General features: G+C 59.1%; 1 protein-coding gene across 1 annotated transcript in view; it reads left to right on the forward strand.

Moving 5' to 3' along the window:
- The first annotated feature begins 1,147 nt into the window (after positions 1-1,147).
- The window catches only part of EYA2 (EYA transcriptional coactivator and phosphatase 2), a 113,136-nt gene continuing 100,550 nt past the window's right edge, over positions 1,148-13,733 (forward strand). Inside the window, exons 1-3 of the mRNA XM_081291096.1 lie at positions 1,148-1,236; positions 9,808-9,853; positions 12,299-12,441. Coding sequence (XP_081147222.1) covers positions 12,339-12,441 — 103 coding nt within the window. The 5' untranslated portion in view covers positions 1,148-1,236; positions 9,808-9,853; positions 12,299-12,338. The remainder of the gene's footprint in view (positions 1,237-9,807; positions 9,854-12,298; positions 12,442-13,733) is intronic.

The following is a 13,733-nucleotide window of genomic DNA, read 5'->3' on the forward strand; positions in this document are numbered from 1 at the left end:
GTTCTGGTAACTTGCTCACGATATCAAAACGCTCCAAGTCCATAGCCTCTTTATGATGAAACCTGAGTCTAGAACCATGGGCCATTGATCGGCTCGTGGCTAGCGCATGTTGTGCTGTGTTAATGCAGGGGTGACGGGTGGCGCCCGGGGTGACCTTGAGCTAATGCAGTGCTCCCAGCAAGCCGCGCCCTTTCTGAAGGCCGCCTGACCGTGCTTTAACCATCATCAGGTGTGGCCGAGCCCTTGCGTGTGATGTTGCTGCATTCACTAGAAACTCCATTTCCCCACCCAACGGGGGCAGGAGTGCGGGAAAGTCTCTATGGACACAGACAGGTGCAGGAGTCGGAGACGTTTTCAGCAAAAAGAGAGAAAGTCCATCAGGTGCGGTGGCGCACACCTGTAATCACAGCAGCTAGGGAGGCTGAGGAGGAGGACTGTAAGGTCAAGGCCAGACTCAGCACTTAGCAGGGCCCTAAGCAACTCAGCGTGAACCTGTCTCTAAATAAAATATAAAAAGGGCTGGGGCTGCGGCTCAGTGGTTAAGCACCCTGGGTTCAATCCCTGGTACCAAAAAGAGAGAGACCCAAGGTGACTTGTCCCTGTGGCCTGCCCTCATCCTCCAACCTGAGCAGCTCAGGAATCAGTGAGCTCTTGCCTGGGAGGGCCACGTGGCTGGGCTGTGGCACTAGAGGCCCTGCCTCCGCCTCTCTGCACCTGTGCGAATGACACCCGTCCTAGCCACCGGGCGTCCCAGCCCACCCGAGCCTCTGTCCAACCCCAGCGCCCCCTCCACCTGTCCCAGGAAGCCCCAGAGTTCGCTGCCCTCCATCCCGATGACACGGCCCGCAGGAGAGTCCTGGATGTCATCTTTCTAATGGGAAAGCCCAGTAGGAGGGAGGCGATGCTCTAATCAGGCGGGGGAGCTCTCCCGGGGACCAGGTACCTCATGTCAATTCCTCGTTTCCCTTGGATGAAAAGTTCAGTGCATTGTTATAACGTGGGATTCCTAAGAAGGCTGGGGGGGCGTTAATCAGCCTGGATATTCATGCTCTCAGGGAAGGGACTCGGATCGTTAGTGAGCATGCACGATTAATGAATAAATCACGTCCCCTCTGTCCCCCGCAGGTGCAAGGAAATGCTAGATCCCACCCAGCCTCACTGTCAGCAGCCACCGCCAGCAACTCCTGAGCTTCAGCCGCCTCGGCGACACCCTGGGGGCCCTGAGTGACGGAGAAGGTAGGCCTCTCTCGAGAGCTTGGTGGACAGGTGGTGGGCTCCCTGCTGGAGAGGGACCCACCCACACATCCCGAGGCACCGTCCCTAGGGCCCGTCCCCTGCTGTCATTTACACGGTGTCCCCAGGTCAATACTTTGGCACACATCACTGCCATTGTGTGCCATTCTTCGAGGGACAGGTGGGCACGCTCGTGCCCGAGCCTCCTCTCTCTGTCTCGGTCCTGGGGTTCGCTGCATTGCCCCAGACCAGAGCCGGCTTCCAGGCTGTTCCAGGCCCAGCCCTGGGCGTGGCCCTCGGGGCCGTGGCTCTGAGCTGTGTCCTCCCGTCTCCTCTGCCATCTCGGGGTCCCGGCCTGCGCTCTGTTCACAGGGGTTTGACATAGGACAAGGACTCGTTGGCCCGATGCTTTCAGGTCGGGTTGGAGTCCAGGAAGCAGAGGAGAGATCAAGCTCTCTAAAAACTTACTGGCAGATGATGCAGCCAGACTGGTTTTCAGGAGAACAATGCCCGCGATCCTTGGCTCTGCTGGGCTGTGTGCCTTCCTGGTGGAGCTCGGGTTAGCAGAAGGCACTAAGCTAACAAGTCCAAGTGCTGGGCTTAACCCTTTATTGGGCAGCTCTGGGATTTGCTGCTGGCATTCTGAGACCCCCGGCTCTTTCTCTTTCACTGTGTTTGATGACGGTCCACAGGCACAACTGTTTCTCGTGGAGTATGAGGTCACAAGGGATTCGCTTTTAAGCAAAAAGGCTTCCATGAGTGGTCATTGCTGTACCGGGACATGACATTTCCCTTTGCATACAGGTCATGAAGCCGGGACAGCCTTCCTGGAAGTCCCCCAAGAGGGTTTGGGCTCTGAGGCCAGAAGTGGGTGGCGGAGGACACCCTCCTTCTCCTGGGGCTTCGGAGCATGTAGACGGCTGGTCTCTTTGAGAGCTGGAGAGGAATGACCTAGCCCTGTTCAGAGGCGGTGTCCTTGTCCTCCTGAGTGGAGACACAAGTCCACTTAGAGCACGTGTGACACTGTCCTCTGTCCATAGCCTCTGGGGACAGCAAAGGCCCTGTGCTGCCAGGGGAGGGGCCTCTGACTCCCAGCCCTGCGGTCCCCAGCCCAGCAATCTCAGGCAAGTTGGGGGCCCCATCTGGACCTTGATTCTCACTGTCCCCTGGGACATGATGACCACCCACTTGTAGCCTGAGTGCGAAGCGCCTGCCCCCCTGGGGGACAGGTGAGTGCTGGAGCCTGCTCAGTGTCCTCCTCTGAATCAAGCCACCCCTGTGATCAGTCTGTGTCCTGGGTGAGTAGGCACAGGACTGCCCCATCTGTTCAAGAGGACAGTTATCCCCCGACCTCAAAGGTGACCCGAGTTGAAAGACGGAGGACAGAAGAGGTTGGAAGTCCTTCCCCTTGTCTGCCCGCCTCCCCCCTCCCCTCCCCCCCACTCACTGGGCCCTCTTTCCTTGGTGTAAGTGGAAAGCGTCGTCTGCCTCGGGGCCTCTGCACCTGCTGTCCCCTGCCTGGAGGCCTCTCTTGGCCTTTTTTTTTTTCTTTTAAGGTGAATCAGTCTCCGAGGCCCCGGGTGATGTATGCACAGTCCTTGAAAAAGTAGCCCCCGTGTCCTTTCCACACCAGGCCATCTTGTCTTCTCCCCCCCGGAATGGCCAGTCACCTCGTCCTGTGGCTTTGCCGGGGAAGGCGGTTTGCTACGCCGTCACCTACGAACGCGGGCCCTTCCTGAGGCTGATGGATCTCCAGGTGCCCGCGGGCTGCAGAGGTCACAGGTTGCCGGGGTTGCCCTCCGGCCTGTGTCTCCCTCATTCAAAGGGACACCGCCCCCTTTGTTTCTTCAACTGCACAGGACTGCCCTGCCCCGGTCACTCAGCTGTCCCCTGCAGTGACCACCAGGTTCTTTCCGTGACTTCTGATGGCGTTGCCTTCTGACCAGGTGCAGTTTCTCCAGAGAAGATCTGGGGTCGCCCTGCAGCACCGTGGGGTCCCCTCTCCTCCTGCCCACTGTAACTCCGGGGCCTCCACAGGAGCTCCTGGTCCTCACTCATCCTTCACCCCGTCCCTCCAGGCGTGGGCTTCACCAGGTGGACGGGCTGCTCTGCTCCAAGCTGGACCCCGGGGAGAACCAGGCCACCCCTGACTGCTTTCAGGGGCTTGCTCCTGGCCGTGCCCTTTGCCTCTCCCTATGGTCACTGCACATAACTTGGGTCTGGAGTCACCCAAGCCACGTGTGCCTCCCGGCCATCGCTCGCTCACTGTGGGAACCCGGGCAACTCCCTGCCCTTCTCTGAACCTCAGTCTCCTCTTCTGGATAATGAATTCAGAAGGTAGTTCCTAAATGCCTGTGTGGGCCAGGCCCTGGGGTGGCGGCTGGGAAGAGGAACAGAGCTGAGTTCTAGTCCCAGGGCAAGTACTGAATCTTGAAGCAAATAAGGAAGGTCAAATAAGGAAGGTCAAATAAGGAAGGTGGGGGGGGTTCTTTGAAGAAGTGAAGCAGGACATGGCAGGGCGTGACCCAGGCTAGAAAGGACTTCTAAGTACCTGGCAAAGGCCGTGCAGGTGCTCGACGCTGGGGGACTCTAGAGAATGCTGTGTCTGCCCCTCGGGAGTGCACTAGGGTACCCTGTGGAACTGGGGGTTCTGACCCAGCCTGAGACACCCAGGTGATCCCCATGGTGTGGGTCCATCAGCCACGCCCTGAACAGCAAGGCCCTAACTCGGTGGCCCTCCAACTCTGTGCGTCACAAAGGCCCCTGGTCCTCCCCAGTCTCTGACTGCCAAGATCTGGGCGGTCCCCGAACGCTCACTGCCATCAGGTCCCAGGGAACCGTGCGGCTGGCCCAGGGATCCCACTTTGAGAACCAGTTTCCAGTAGTGCTTTTCAAACTTGGCTGCGTCTTGGAGCCACCTGGGGAGTGTCTGTCTTTCTGTGTTGAATAGTCACTCCTGGATCCCAGCCCCTGGTCTGATTGATCAGGGTGGACTTCCGGCCAAGGCAGCTGAGCACCAGGGCTGAGAGTCCTTGACCTGAGCACCGGGGCCTTCCCGACACAGACGACATTCCTGTCCTGCCTGGGGACTTCAGTTCCTGGTCCCGTCCAGCTAGGACTTAGTGCCCAGGTCGCAGTAGAGCCGAGATGGCAAACTGAGGATGGATGGGTGGGCCGACGCGGGCACAGATGGGTGGACAGGGAGGCACAGGGAGGTTATGACAGACAGTTCCGGTTCCTATTGGCTGTGAGCCCTGGTAGAGTTCTAAGGTCCCCTGCCTTCTCACGTTTGTAGGGACAGATAACGAGAACTTCCTGGTGGGTGGTTATGGGGAGAAAGCAGCTAATCCGCCTGGAGCAGGCCCGGCTTCAGGAGCCACCTGGGGACAGGCCCTGTCAGTCATCGCTGTTCAGGGGAAAATCGGACTGAATTGCCCCCTCTCTGGAAGGGGGGCAGGCAGAGATGCTAAGAGCTGCTGCTGAATGGAAGGAATTTTCTCTTTCAAAAGATGCCCTAATCTCATTAAGTGTTTCAGGGCAGGTGGGACCCGTGCTCCCCGGAGGGGCTCCCAGCTTCCCACCCCGCCCCTCCCTGGGCCTCCCCCTCCCTGGGCCTCCCCCTCCCAGGCCTCCCCCTCCCTGGGCCTCCCCTTCCCTGGGCCAGCCCAGGCCCCATGTTCAGCTTCAGTCTGGCCGGCTCCAGCCTGAGGCTGGTGGAGCTCGGTGCCTCTCGTCCACCAGGTCCAGCCGCCCAGGGCTCTGTCCAGGTCCTGCCTGGGGAGCGCTGGACCCGGCCCGCCCCTCTCTGGGCCCCCACAGTGCTCCCCGGCTGGCCTTGCAGGGCCTCGCACCAGGGCCCCTCGGGGAGCTGGGCTGGAGCCCTGAGGACCGCAGACCCCGCGGCTGAGGGCGGGCGCTGCCCTCTGGGAGTCCCCCCCAGCCACTCCTCCTCACACGGTCACCCCAGACTCCAGGATTGGGACATCCCAACTGCCCACGTATGAACAAGTCTCCAGCAGCCCCTAGAAAGAAGGTCACTTCAAGAGCATGACTTCAATCACTTCCAGAAACGACTGGGCCGGCCTCGTGCCCGCTGCCCGCGTGAAGATGAGCTGGAGAGTTCAGGAAAGAGCTTCTCTCGGCGGGTCCCCTAAAATCGTCACACATGGGAGACGCCACCTCATCCCTCTGTCCTCAACCACCACAAGGGACAAAGGATGACTTCAGGCGCACAAGAGGAAGAGTTGAAATTGGGGCACGTGCTGCTGGAACTGGTCCCACGCTCTTCAAATGCGCTGTCCCTGGTACGGGAGTGACTTGACCACGCTCAGGGACGCGAAATGACTCCCTTGGGAGATGTCACCTTGCTGGCGGGACCTGCCTCCAGTCTGCACTGCCTGGAGGCCCCTCCGCTCTCTGGGGATGGGTCAGGCATTGGCCCTGGGGCCCAGTGGGACAGGGTGACAGGGCGGCTGCTCAGAACCTTTGGCTTCTCCATGGCCCAGTGAGCGTGGGAAGGCTGCGCAGTGCAGAGCAGGTGCACAGATGGCCGCGGCTTCAGCAGGCCCCCAGAGCCGGAGGCTAGTGTGGCTCTGCGCCTGTGAAGCAGTTGCCACTCGACAGGTGCCTGCCTCCTCTGCAGGTGTGAGCCGTTGCCCCGTGTTTCAGATGAGGAAACTGAGGCCCAGAGAAGGGAAGAGACGGGCCCAGGGTCACACAGCTCCAGTGCCTCAGAGCCAGGTCTGGAGTTGAACTTGAAGCTGACGGCTGAAGCCTGCTGCTTTCTCTGGACAGAGGTTAAGTTAGCAGTTCGTGAGACTGGATTACGGCTTTGGTCCACAGTAGGTGCACAGTGAACGCTTGCCGAACATGTGAACGGATGCATGGACTGTGTGTGTGTCCTCAGGCAAGTGACACCTGAGTGTGTGCCGCACAGCCGTAGTGTCTTGTAGGAACTGGATCTTGTGTTTTGCTCCTTTATGCCGGTGGAGCACCCTGGTCTGAAAAGCTCCAAAAACTGAAGCTTTTTGAGGGCAGACGAGGAACCGTCCAAGTGAGAAACTCCACTATGAAACTGCTTAGTGCATGAAATTATTAAATACGTTACATAAAATTATTTTCAGGGTGTGTATAAGGTGTTCATGAAACCTAAATGTCTTGGGTCCCCTCCTGCTACATTCGGATCTTGAATGTCCCCCAGAGGTGCACGTGGGAAAGGCTTGGTCCTCAGGCTGCTCTGTGGGGAAGCCCTGGGGGTCTTAGGAGGTGGGGCCCAGCAGGGGGTCCTTAGGTCAGCATGTCCTCCAGGGTCTCCTCCTCCTCCTCTCCACATCCTGGCTCCTGAGGTGAGCACTCCCATCATGGTGTGGCTCCCTTGCCAGAGGCCCAAAGCCATAAGGTTCAGTTCAGTCTTGAACCTCCAGAACCCTGAACCAAAATAAACCTTTTCTCTTTATACATGAACAGCTTCAGGCATTTCGTTACAGGATGGAAAACTGACTAAGGCATCTCCACGGTGTCTCATTATAGTATGCATATGCAAATATTCTGAGATCTGGAAAAATCCAGAATACTTCTGGTTCCAAGCAGTTCAGACAAGGGACACTTAAACTGTGTTCCGTTCTTCACTCCGACATACTTTAGAGTTTGTGGTTTCTGGGTGAAGATTTATTCCTAGGAACCCAGAATTGTGACGCTTCTTAGTGACCTCAGTGACGTGCAGTCCTGGGTCAGCCTAGGGTGCTGGCCTGCAGTACCAGCCCTGTGACCTCCAGGATCACCGTCTGCATCTTGGCTAGTCCCAGGAGGCCCTGGGCATGTGGAGGGGCCACAGCCTCCGCTGTCTTCCTCTCACCTCATGGTAACTGGAATCAGTTCTCATTCGTAGACAGGAGCCTCCCCAGGGTAGGAGCCTCCTGCCTTCCCATGACTGCAGCCCACGCCAGCACAGGTGGGCGACAGGTGAATGGGTGAGCTTGTCCCGGAGCTTCTGGCCGCCTGCTTAGCGGACCCTCCTCCTCTGCCCCAGGAAGCTAGGAAGGAAGCGGAAGTCAGGGAGGGGGCTCTGCCCCTCCCCGTCTGAGAGCTCGCTGTCCCCGCCACAGGAAGGGGAAGCTTGGAGTGGACAGATTTGGCCATGTTGGGGTCGGGTCACCAGGGCTGCACTCTGAGTTGTCATGGATGACGTCCTGTTGGCCTCTCTGTTGCAGTGTGAGTGCACCGTGGCCTGTCCAGGGGCACCGACACAGCTCGCCTCCGCCTGCCCGGCCCCGGAGCGGTGCTGCTCCCACTGCGCCTGGTGTCTCTGCTGGCGGGAAGGCGCTTAGACAGCCGTGGGGGCCCTCAGGGGAGTCCACACCCCAGCCAGAGGGAGAGAGGGCCCTTCCAGACAGCCTCTGCCCTCCAGCTCCCCTGTCCCCTAGGTGTCCTGGGATGGAGAGGCTCAACAGGTCACCGGAGAGGACACGCAGAGTCTTCTTTAAACACTGGCGCAGTCCGCAAAAGGAAAGCCCTGCGCTCGCCAGGGCCAGTTTCTCCCTTGCTGGGGGGAAGGGGAGCCGTGGCAGGTGCAGAGGGGCGGAGGGACGGGGCAGAGGGAGGCTGGGGGGGGCATGGTTCAGAGCAGCGGGGACAGATCTCCTGGAGAGAGCAAGCTCGCTTCCCGTTCCTGGAAGCCGAGTTCGCCTGCGCCCATAGGAATGCCGCTGCCACAGATTTGGATTTTTGTGGATATTTACATGTGTATTAAAGAAAACATTCAAGATATTTAATTCAGTAATTTATTTATCGCCAAACATACTCGAGTCAGGAGCTTCCACCTAGAATGAGACGGTTGGTCCCTTGGTCCTGGGGACCAGGAAGAAGGAGCGATGTGGGGGCCCTGCCTGGGGCGCCGGCCGACGGGAGGGAGCGCTTGCTGGGTGCCAGGGCTCCTTGGCACTGGGCACGCCCTTGCCTGCTCGGCCGTGTTCACTGTGACCTGTGATAAACACGTCTTGACACCCTCGTTCCGCGCGCGCACACTCTCACTTCTGTTGGAAGACTGTCCGGTTCACTCTGGGCCGAGCTGCTGACTGTTGTGAACTAAACCAGGCCTGTCCATTTACCCTCCAGCCCTGTCTCTCTAGATGGACCTAAGGAGCTTAGGGGCTCAACAGCACTTGACTCAGCTGGGACGGGGTGGTGACAGGCATGGACTCCCCCCCACACCTGTGGCCCTTCACCTCTGAAGACCCAGCTTCTCTGTGCAGAGGGACATGGACACTGCCTTCCTGTCACCCTGCTGTGAGGACTAAGTGGGTCAGGCACCTACACCGCTGACCCAGGCTGGCTCCTAGTCAGCTCCCAGGGGAGTGCTCCACCACGAGGCTGCCGTCCAGCCACAGGGTCTGCGGTTGGGACCTCAGGCCAGGCCGCCTGGCTTCAGATCACGGTTCCACGCCTTATACTCTGTGTGGCCCCGGGTGAGCTCCTCAGACTCTCTGAGCCTCCGCTCTGCACCTGGGCGAGACTGCACCCTTCTCATAGGGCATTTATAAGGATTAAACTATTAATCCAGGTAAGGTAACGCAGAGGGTGGGGCATGTGCGTGACCAGCACCCGGTGCGCGATGGACATCACCGTCACCGTCACCTCTCCTCACGCCTGCGCGTGCAGCACTCCCAGCCCCGCTGCACAGGAGGCCTCGGAGGCCCCAGACGGAGGCAGCCCCACGAAGCCTCAGAGCTGAGGAGGGTGGAGTGGGAAGTGCAAGCCGGTCTGCAGCTCAGAGGCCGAGCGAGGCTTAGGGCCCTGCCTGGGGCCCCGCCGGGCAACCCCAGCAGGTGTAGGTGTGGTGGCAGGGGTGCGCCCCATCTCTAGACCCACCGTCTAGGATCGACCAGACTCTGCCCAGAGCACATCGAGCTGGTTGTTAGAGATGCTGTCGCCCAAAAATGCCCCCAGGTGAAATGTCCACCTGCAAATTGTCCTCTGGCAGACTCCCTCCCAGCTCCGTTCTCCCCCGCTAGTCGTCTCCCGCACAGGGTCTCCCATGGCTGCCCAATGCACGTAGGAGGCTTGTGCCCGAAGGCAGGCCTGGTCCCAGCTGGAGCCAGGGAGGTGATCAGCCCCCACTCACATCTGGATGATGTCACCCGCAGAGGGGAAATGGAATCATCAGAGCCCAGCGTCGGCCACCCTGGGGCTCGGGCTGCAGCTGAGGCAGGGTGGGTTCTCCCAAGAGTGGAAACACTGGCTTGCTGGGCTCAGGTCCCCTCTGGGTCCAAGGGCAGGCCTCTCCCTGACCTCAGCGTGGCCTTGGTACCCTGTAAAGGGGCATGGACTGTGCTCTGATTGTCGAGCTGCCACAGGCCTTTGTCACCCTTCACTGAGTACAGGGACACGAGGGCACCCAGAGAGCCTTCTGAACCCTCCACACCAGGGAGAGGGCTACCTGTCGCCCTCAGATGAGCTTTCGAGGCGGAGAGTCCCGGCCTCAAGGCCTCCGGCTTGAGCTGCCCTGGAACTCACATGCTCTGCACAATGTCCCCATCCCGCAGCCACTGAGCCCTCCAATGTCTCTCTTCCCCTCAGGTGTCACCAAACCAGCCTCTCCGAGCGTGTCCCAGCTCTTGGCCAGGTGAGTGTGTCCCCTGCTCACTCTCCCTGTTCCTTGGGGTGAGGTTGGGAGAGGGTGTGGGCTCCAGCAGGTCTCCTGGACAGGAAGCCCAGCCCGGCTCTCAGCCACCCCCTGGGGACAAGGGGGCGGTCCAGCAGCCCACCCGGGAAGTGGGGCCTGGGCCTGGTCTGGGAGGCCGCTGGTGTCTCCTCTTCCTCTCCTCCTCGTCCTCGCCTGGCTCCTCCTTGTCCTGCCTCCCTCTGCCCCACCTCTTTCTCCTCCCCCACCCCCCATTCTTTCTCCCCCTCCCTCTCCTCCCTCCTCCTCCCCTCTTCCGTCTTTCTCTCCTTCCTCCCCTGCCCCTTCCTTCTCTAGCATCCGCCCGACTCCCCTCAGTACCAAATCTGGGAGACAGAGACACAGTCGCTGCCCTCGGAGGGCTTCAGTCTCGTGGGGACAGAGCAGGGGACCAGCTCCCAGCCCAGGGCCTTAAGTGCCCCAGAGTGAGGTGCCCAGGGCCCTCTGCTTGCTGCCCACCCTCGGAGCTGCCAGTCCCAGTCCTTGGCTGTGCATGGAGCCCTGAGTTGGCTGGCCAGGTGTCCACGTGTCCCTGGGGCCAGGTGTCCACGTGTCCCTGGGGCCAGGTGGTGCGTTCCTCAGCATCCAGAGATCTCCTTCCTTCCCATGGAGAACCAGTGTCCGGAAGGCTCCGTCACCTGCCTTTCCCGTCACCTTTGAGGCGTAGGTAGTAGAAGTCCCCTGAGGTTTTTAGGGCCCAGGCCAGAGCGCGTCCCCACCCTTTCTCTGGGTTTTAACTTTAGCCCCAGTTTAATCCAAGTCTAAATCGGCCTGGATGGGAGGGGAGCATCTTCTTGGATTCCACCTCCTACTCCTCTTCTAAGGGGCCCTCAGAGGCTTCTCCAATAAGACCTGGCAGGGAGGAAGCCTGGTCCGCAGGGTGTGGCCGCCAGGCCCCACAGGGCAGGACATGGACAGGTGACAGCCCTCTGGGACTGGTTCTGCCATCCCTCACTCAAATGAGTGCCTTGTGCGTTTCAGAAAAAGTTCCCCCAAAACCTTTATCACAGCAGGAGAGTCAAGAAAGCAGGGAAGGGGACATCTTCTATCATCGCACCGACTTGGTGTCCGTCTTTCTTCCTGCCACCAGGCTCCATATGTGGGAGAATCAGATTTTACGTCTGTATAAACAATAAATCTGGAACCAGACAAGTTTTACCTAGGGTGACAGGAGGTGACCTCAGTGGAGCCAGATGGGGGCGCGGACACTGACTACGATAGACACGCGCCCCCAGTCCCCTGCTCTGGCGGGCGGGGGCCACGTGGCGGAGAGTTTGGGGCGTGTTCTAGAGTCAGGGTCGCAGTCTGTACCCACCGTGTGCTCTGGCGGGTTTTTGGCCTCCCTCTGCCTGTTTTGTGATGTGTGAAATGGGGGTGGGGTGGTGACAGGTCAGAGTCGTCCAGGGCTGAAGTTCTAGGTCATCCCTCTCTAGGTCTTCATTCCAAGCTTTGAGTCCTTCATTTCCAACATGGGAATTGTAAGGGCTCCGTTTACAAAGAGTTCCTAAAAGCATTAGATGAGCTCAAAAGCACACGCCAGGCCTAGGTGACACGATTCCCAGCCCACGTAAGATCTCGGTGGTTGGTGGCAGTCACAATATCACAAAGGTCTTGGGGAGTGGCCCCTGAAAGCCCAGCCCTCGCAGCTGGGCCTGGAGAAAGACCCAGTGCAGGACAGCTTCAGGGACCCCCGAGATAGGAAATGGAAGGACAGACATTTCAGAGTGTAACTGTTGCACTCCCAGGGCAGTTTGATTGGCTGACCTTCACCCTGTCCCACCCCTTGACTATGAGCAGGACATCTTGATTGACAGCTCTGTTGAAGCTGGGAAGGTATCTCAGTTAGGATGGATAGTCAGGGTAGGATAGGTTCTGCTGCAACAAGCAGCAAATCCTGAAGTCTCAGTGGTTTCACATGACAAAGGTTTGAGGGATTTGGTTGGTTGTTTTTTGTTTTTGTTTTTGTTTATTGGTTTGTTTGCTTTTGGTTACTCACATCCAGTCCAGCATGGATCCGGTGAAACTCTGGGGCAGCCTCCTCCACTGGCCAATTCAGGGACACAGGTTTTCCCAGATCATGACTTTGCCCTTGCAAATTTGCCCTCCACCTTTGTTACCAAAAGAGGAGAGAGAGCAGGAAGTTCGGGGGTGGGGGTGGGGGTCCTTGGCCACACCTGGGAGTGACTTACAGTATAACTGCCACATGGGTTGATCTGTCTGCACGGGCAACAGGGGAATCAATCTTCCTGATTCCCAGGAGGAAAATGAAGTGAGATTTGATGGACACGTAACTCGCTTCTTCCCTGGGAAGAGTTAATACCCCAGGAAAGGTGGTGGGAAGGGCTGCTGGGCCGCGCCAGGAGATTCAGCTTCTCTCCCTCCACACAGGCCTTGCTCCCGTGGCCTGCCCAGCCAGCCTCCCACCACCATGGCGGCCTACGGCCAGACGCAGTACGGCGGGGGAATCCAGCAGGCTGTCCCCTACACGGCCTACCCGCCTCCGGCACAAGCCTACGGAATCCCTTCCTACAGTGAGTACCTGACAGCCCTGGCTTTGCTCTCAACACCGGGGGCCTGACATCACGCCCTTGGTCCTTCCCTTTGCCCCAGTTAAATGCAGAGTGATAAATGCATCCAGGCTTTGGACTGGAGGTAAAAAAAAAAAAAAAAAAGACCCTGTAAACATGGTTCAAATTCTCTAGATTCAAGCAAGGGCTCTTTTGATGGCAAGAATCAGAAACCTAACCCAAGACAGTTGAGGGATTAACTGGGGATTTAGTGGTTCACATGCTGGTACATCTGGGGATCCAAATATTATCAGGTGTGGCTGGATCCAGGTGCTCAGATGACATGGTGAGGGATGTGTCTCACTCCACCTAAGTTCTCCCCGCAGCAACAAAGACGGTGCCTGTAGACTGCCTCCCTTCAGCTCAGCATTTCCAATGGAGAGTCCATCTTCCTGGGGTTCCAACAGAGTACCATTGGGCCCTCATTGGTCAAACTGGGCCCTGTGGCAGTGATCACAGAGGTGGGGAGGGAGATGGGGAGGCCAGGGATTGCCTGGAGGGGGGACGGGGCTCTCTTCCCAGGTAATGTCAGGGGAGGGAGGAATGGGTGTGGCCTCTCCTCCTGGCTGCCAACACTTCCCTGCTAGGGACTGGGGACTCGGGAACCCGCTGGTCTGCCCTGTCTCTGGGCTTTGTCCACCCCATTCCCTTCTGTCTAATTGAAGTGTCACCCAGTGCCCCTAGGCAGTGAGTGACCAAACCCACCCATCAGCTTAGGGACCAACCTGTTCAGGCAGGGCTGGATCCAGGTGCACAAGTGACAATATCTGAGCAACGCGGCCTGTGTCCTTCAGCGTGGGCCCGCCTCAGGCCAGGCCTCCTGCTGTGGGGACAGAGAAAGCTCTAGAACTCCAGGCGGCAGCTCCCCAAAATAGAACCTCCCACCCAGTCCCAGAAAGGCCCCAGCTGGAGCCCGCCTACCCAGCCCTGACCCCAACACTGGGCAGAGAAGGGGGAACGCCCCGACGGCCACACTGACCGCACGTCCACCATGCAGCTAGAGACGGTCGGCCTCGCCTGGGGCCGCTGGTTGAATCTGAGGGAGGGAGGCCACAGAGGAGGACGCAGCGGAACCCCCAAGTCGTGGCCATGGAGAGAACACAGGAGGGGGACAGCAGAGCTGACCCTCGGGCCTCGGCTTCCCCACCTGTGAGGGCGACAGGCTCCGCTGCCTTCCCAGCCACGTGGCCTTGCTTCCTGCAGAGACGGGGCTCGGGTTCCCTTTGTCCCTCACAGTGCCCCCCTCCGCCCCGTCT

Source organism: Spermophilus citellus, assembly GCF_964194105.1.
Source record: "Spermophilus citellus genome assembly, chromosome: 4".
NCBI lineage: Eukaryota > Metazoa > Chordata > Mammalia > Rodentia > Sciuridae > Spermophilus > Spermophilus citellus.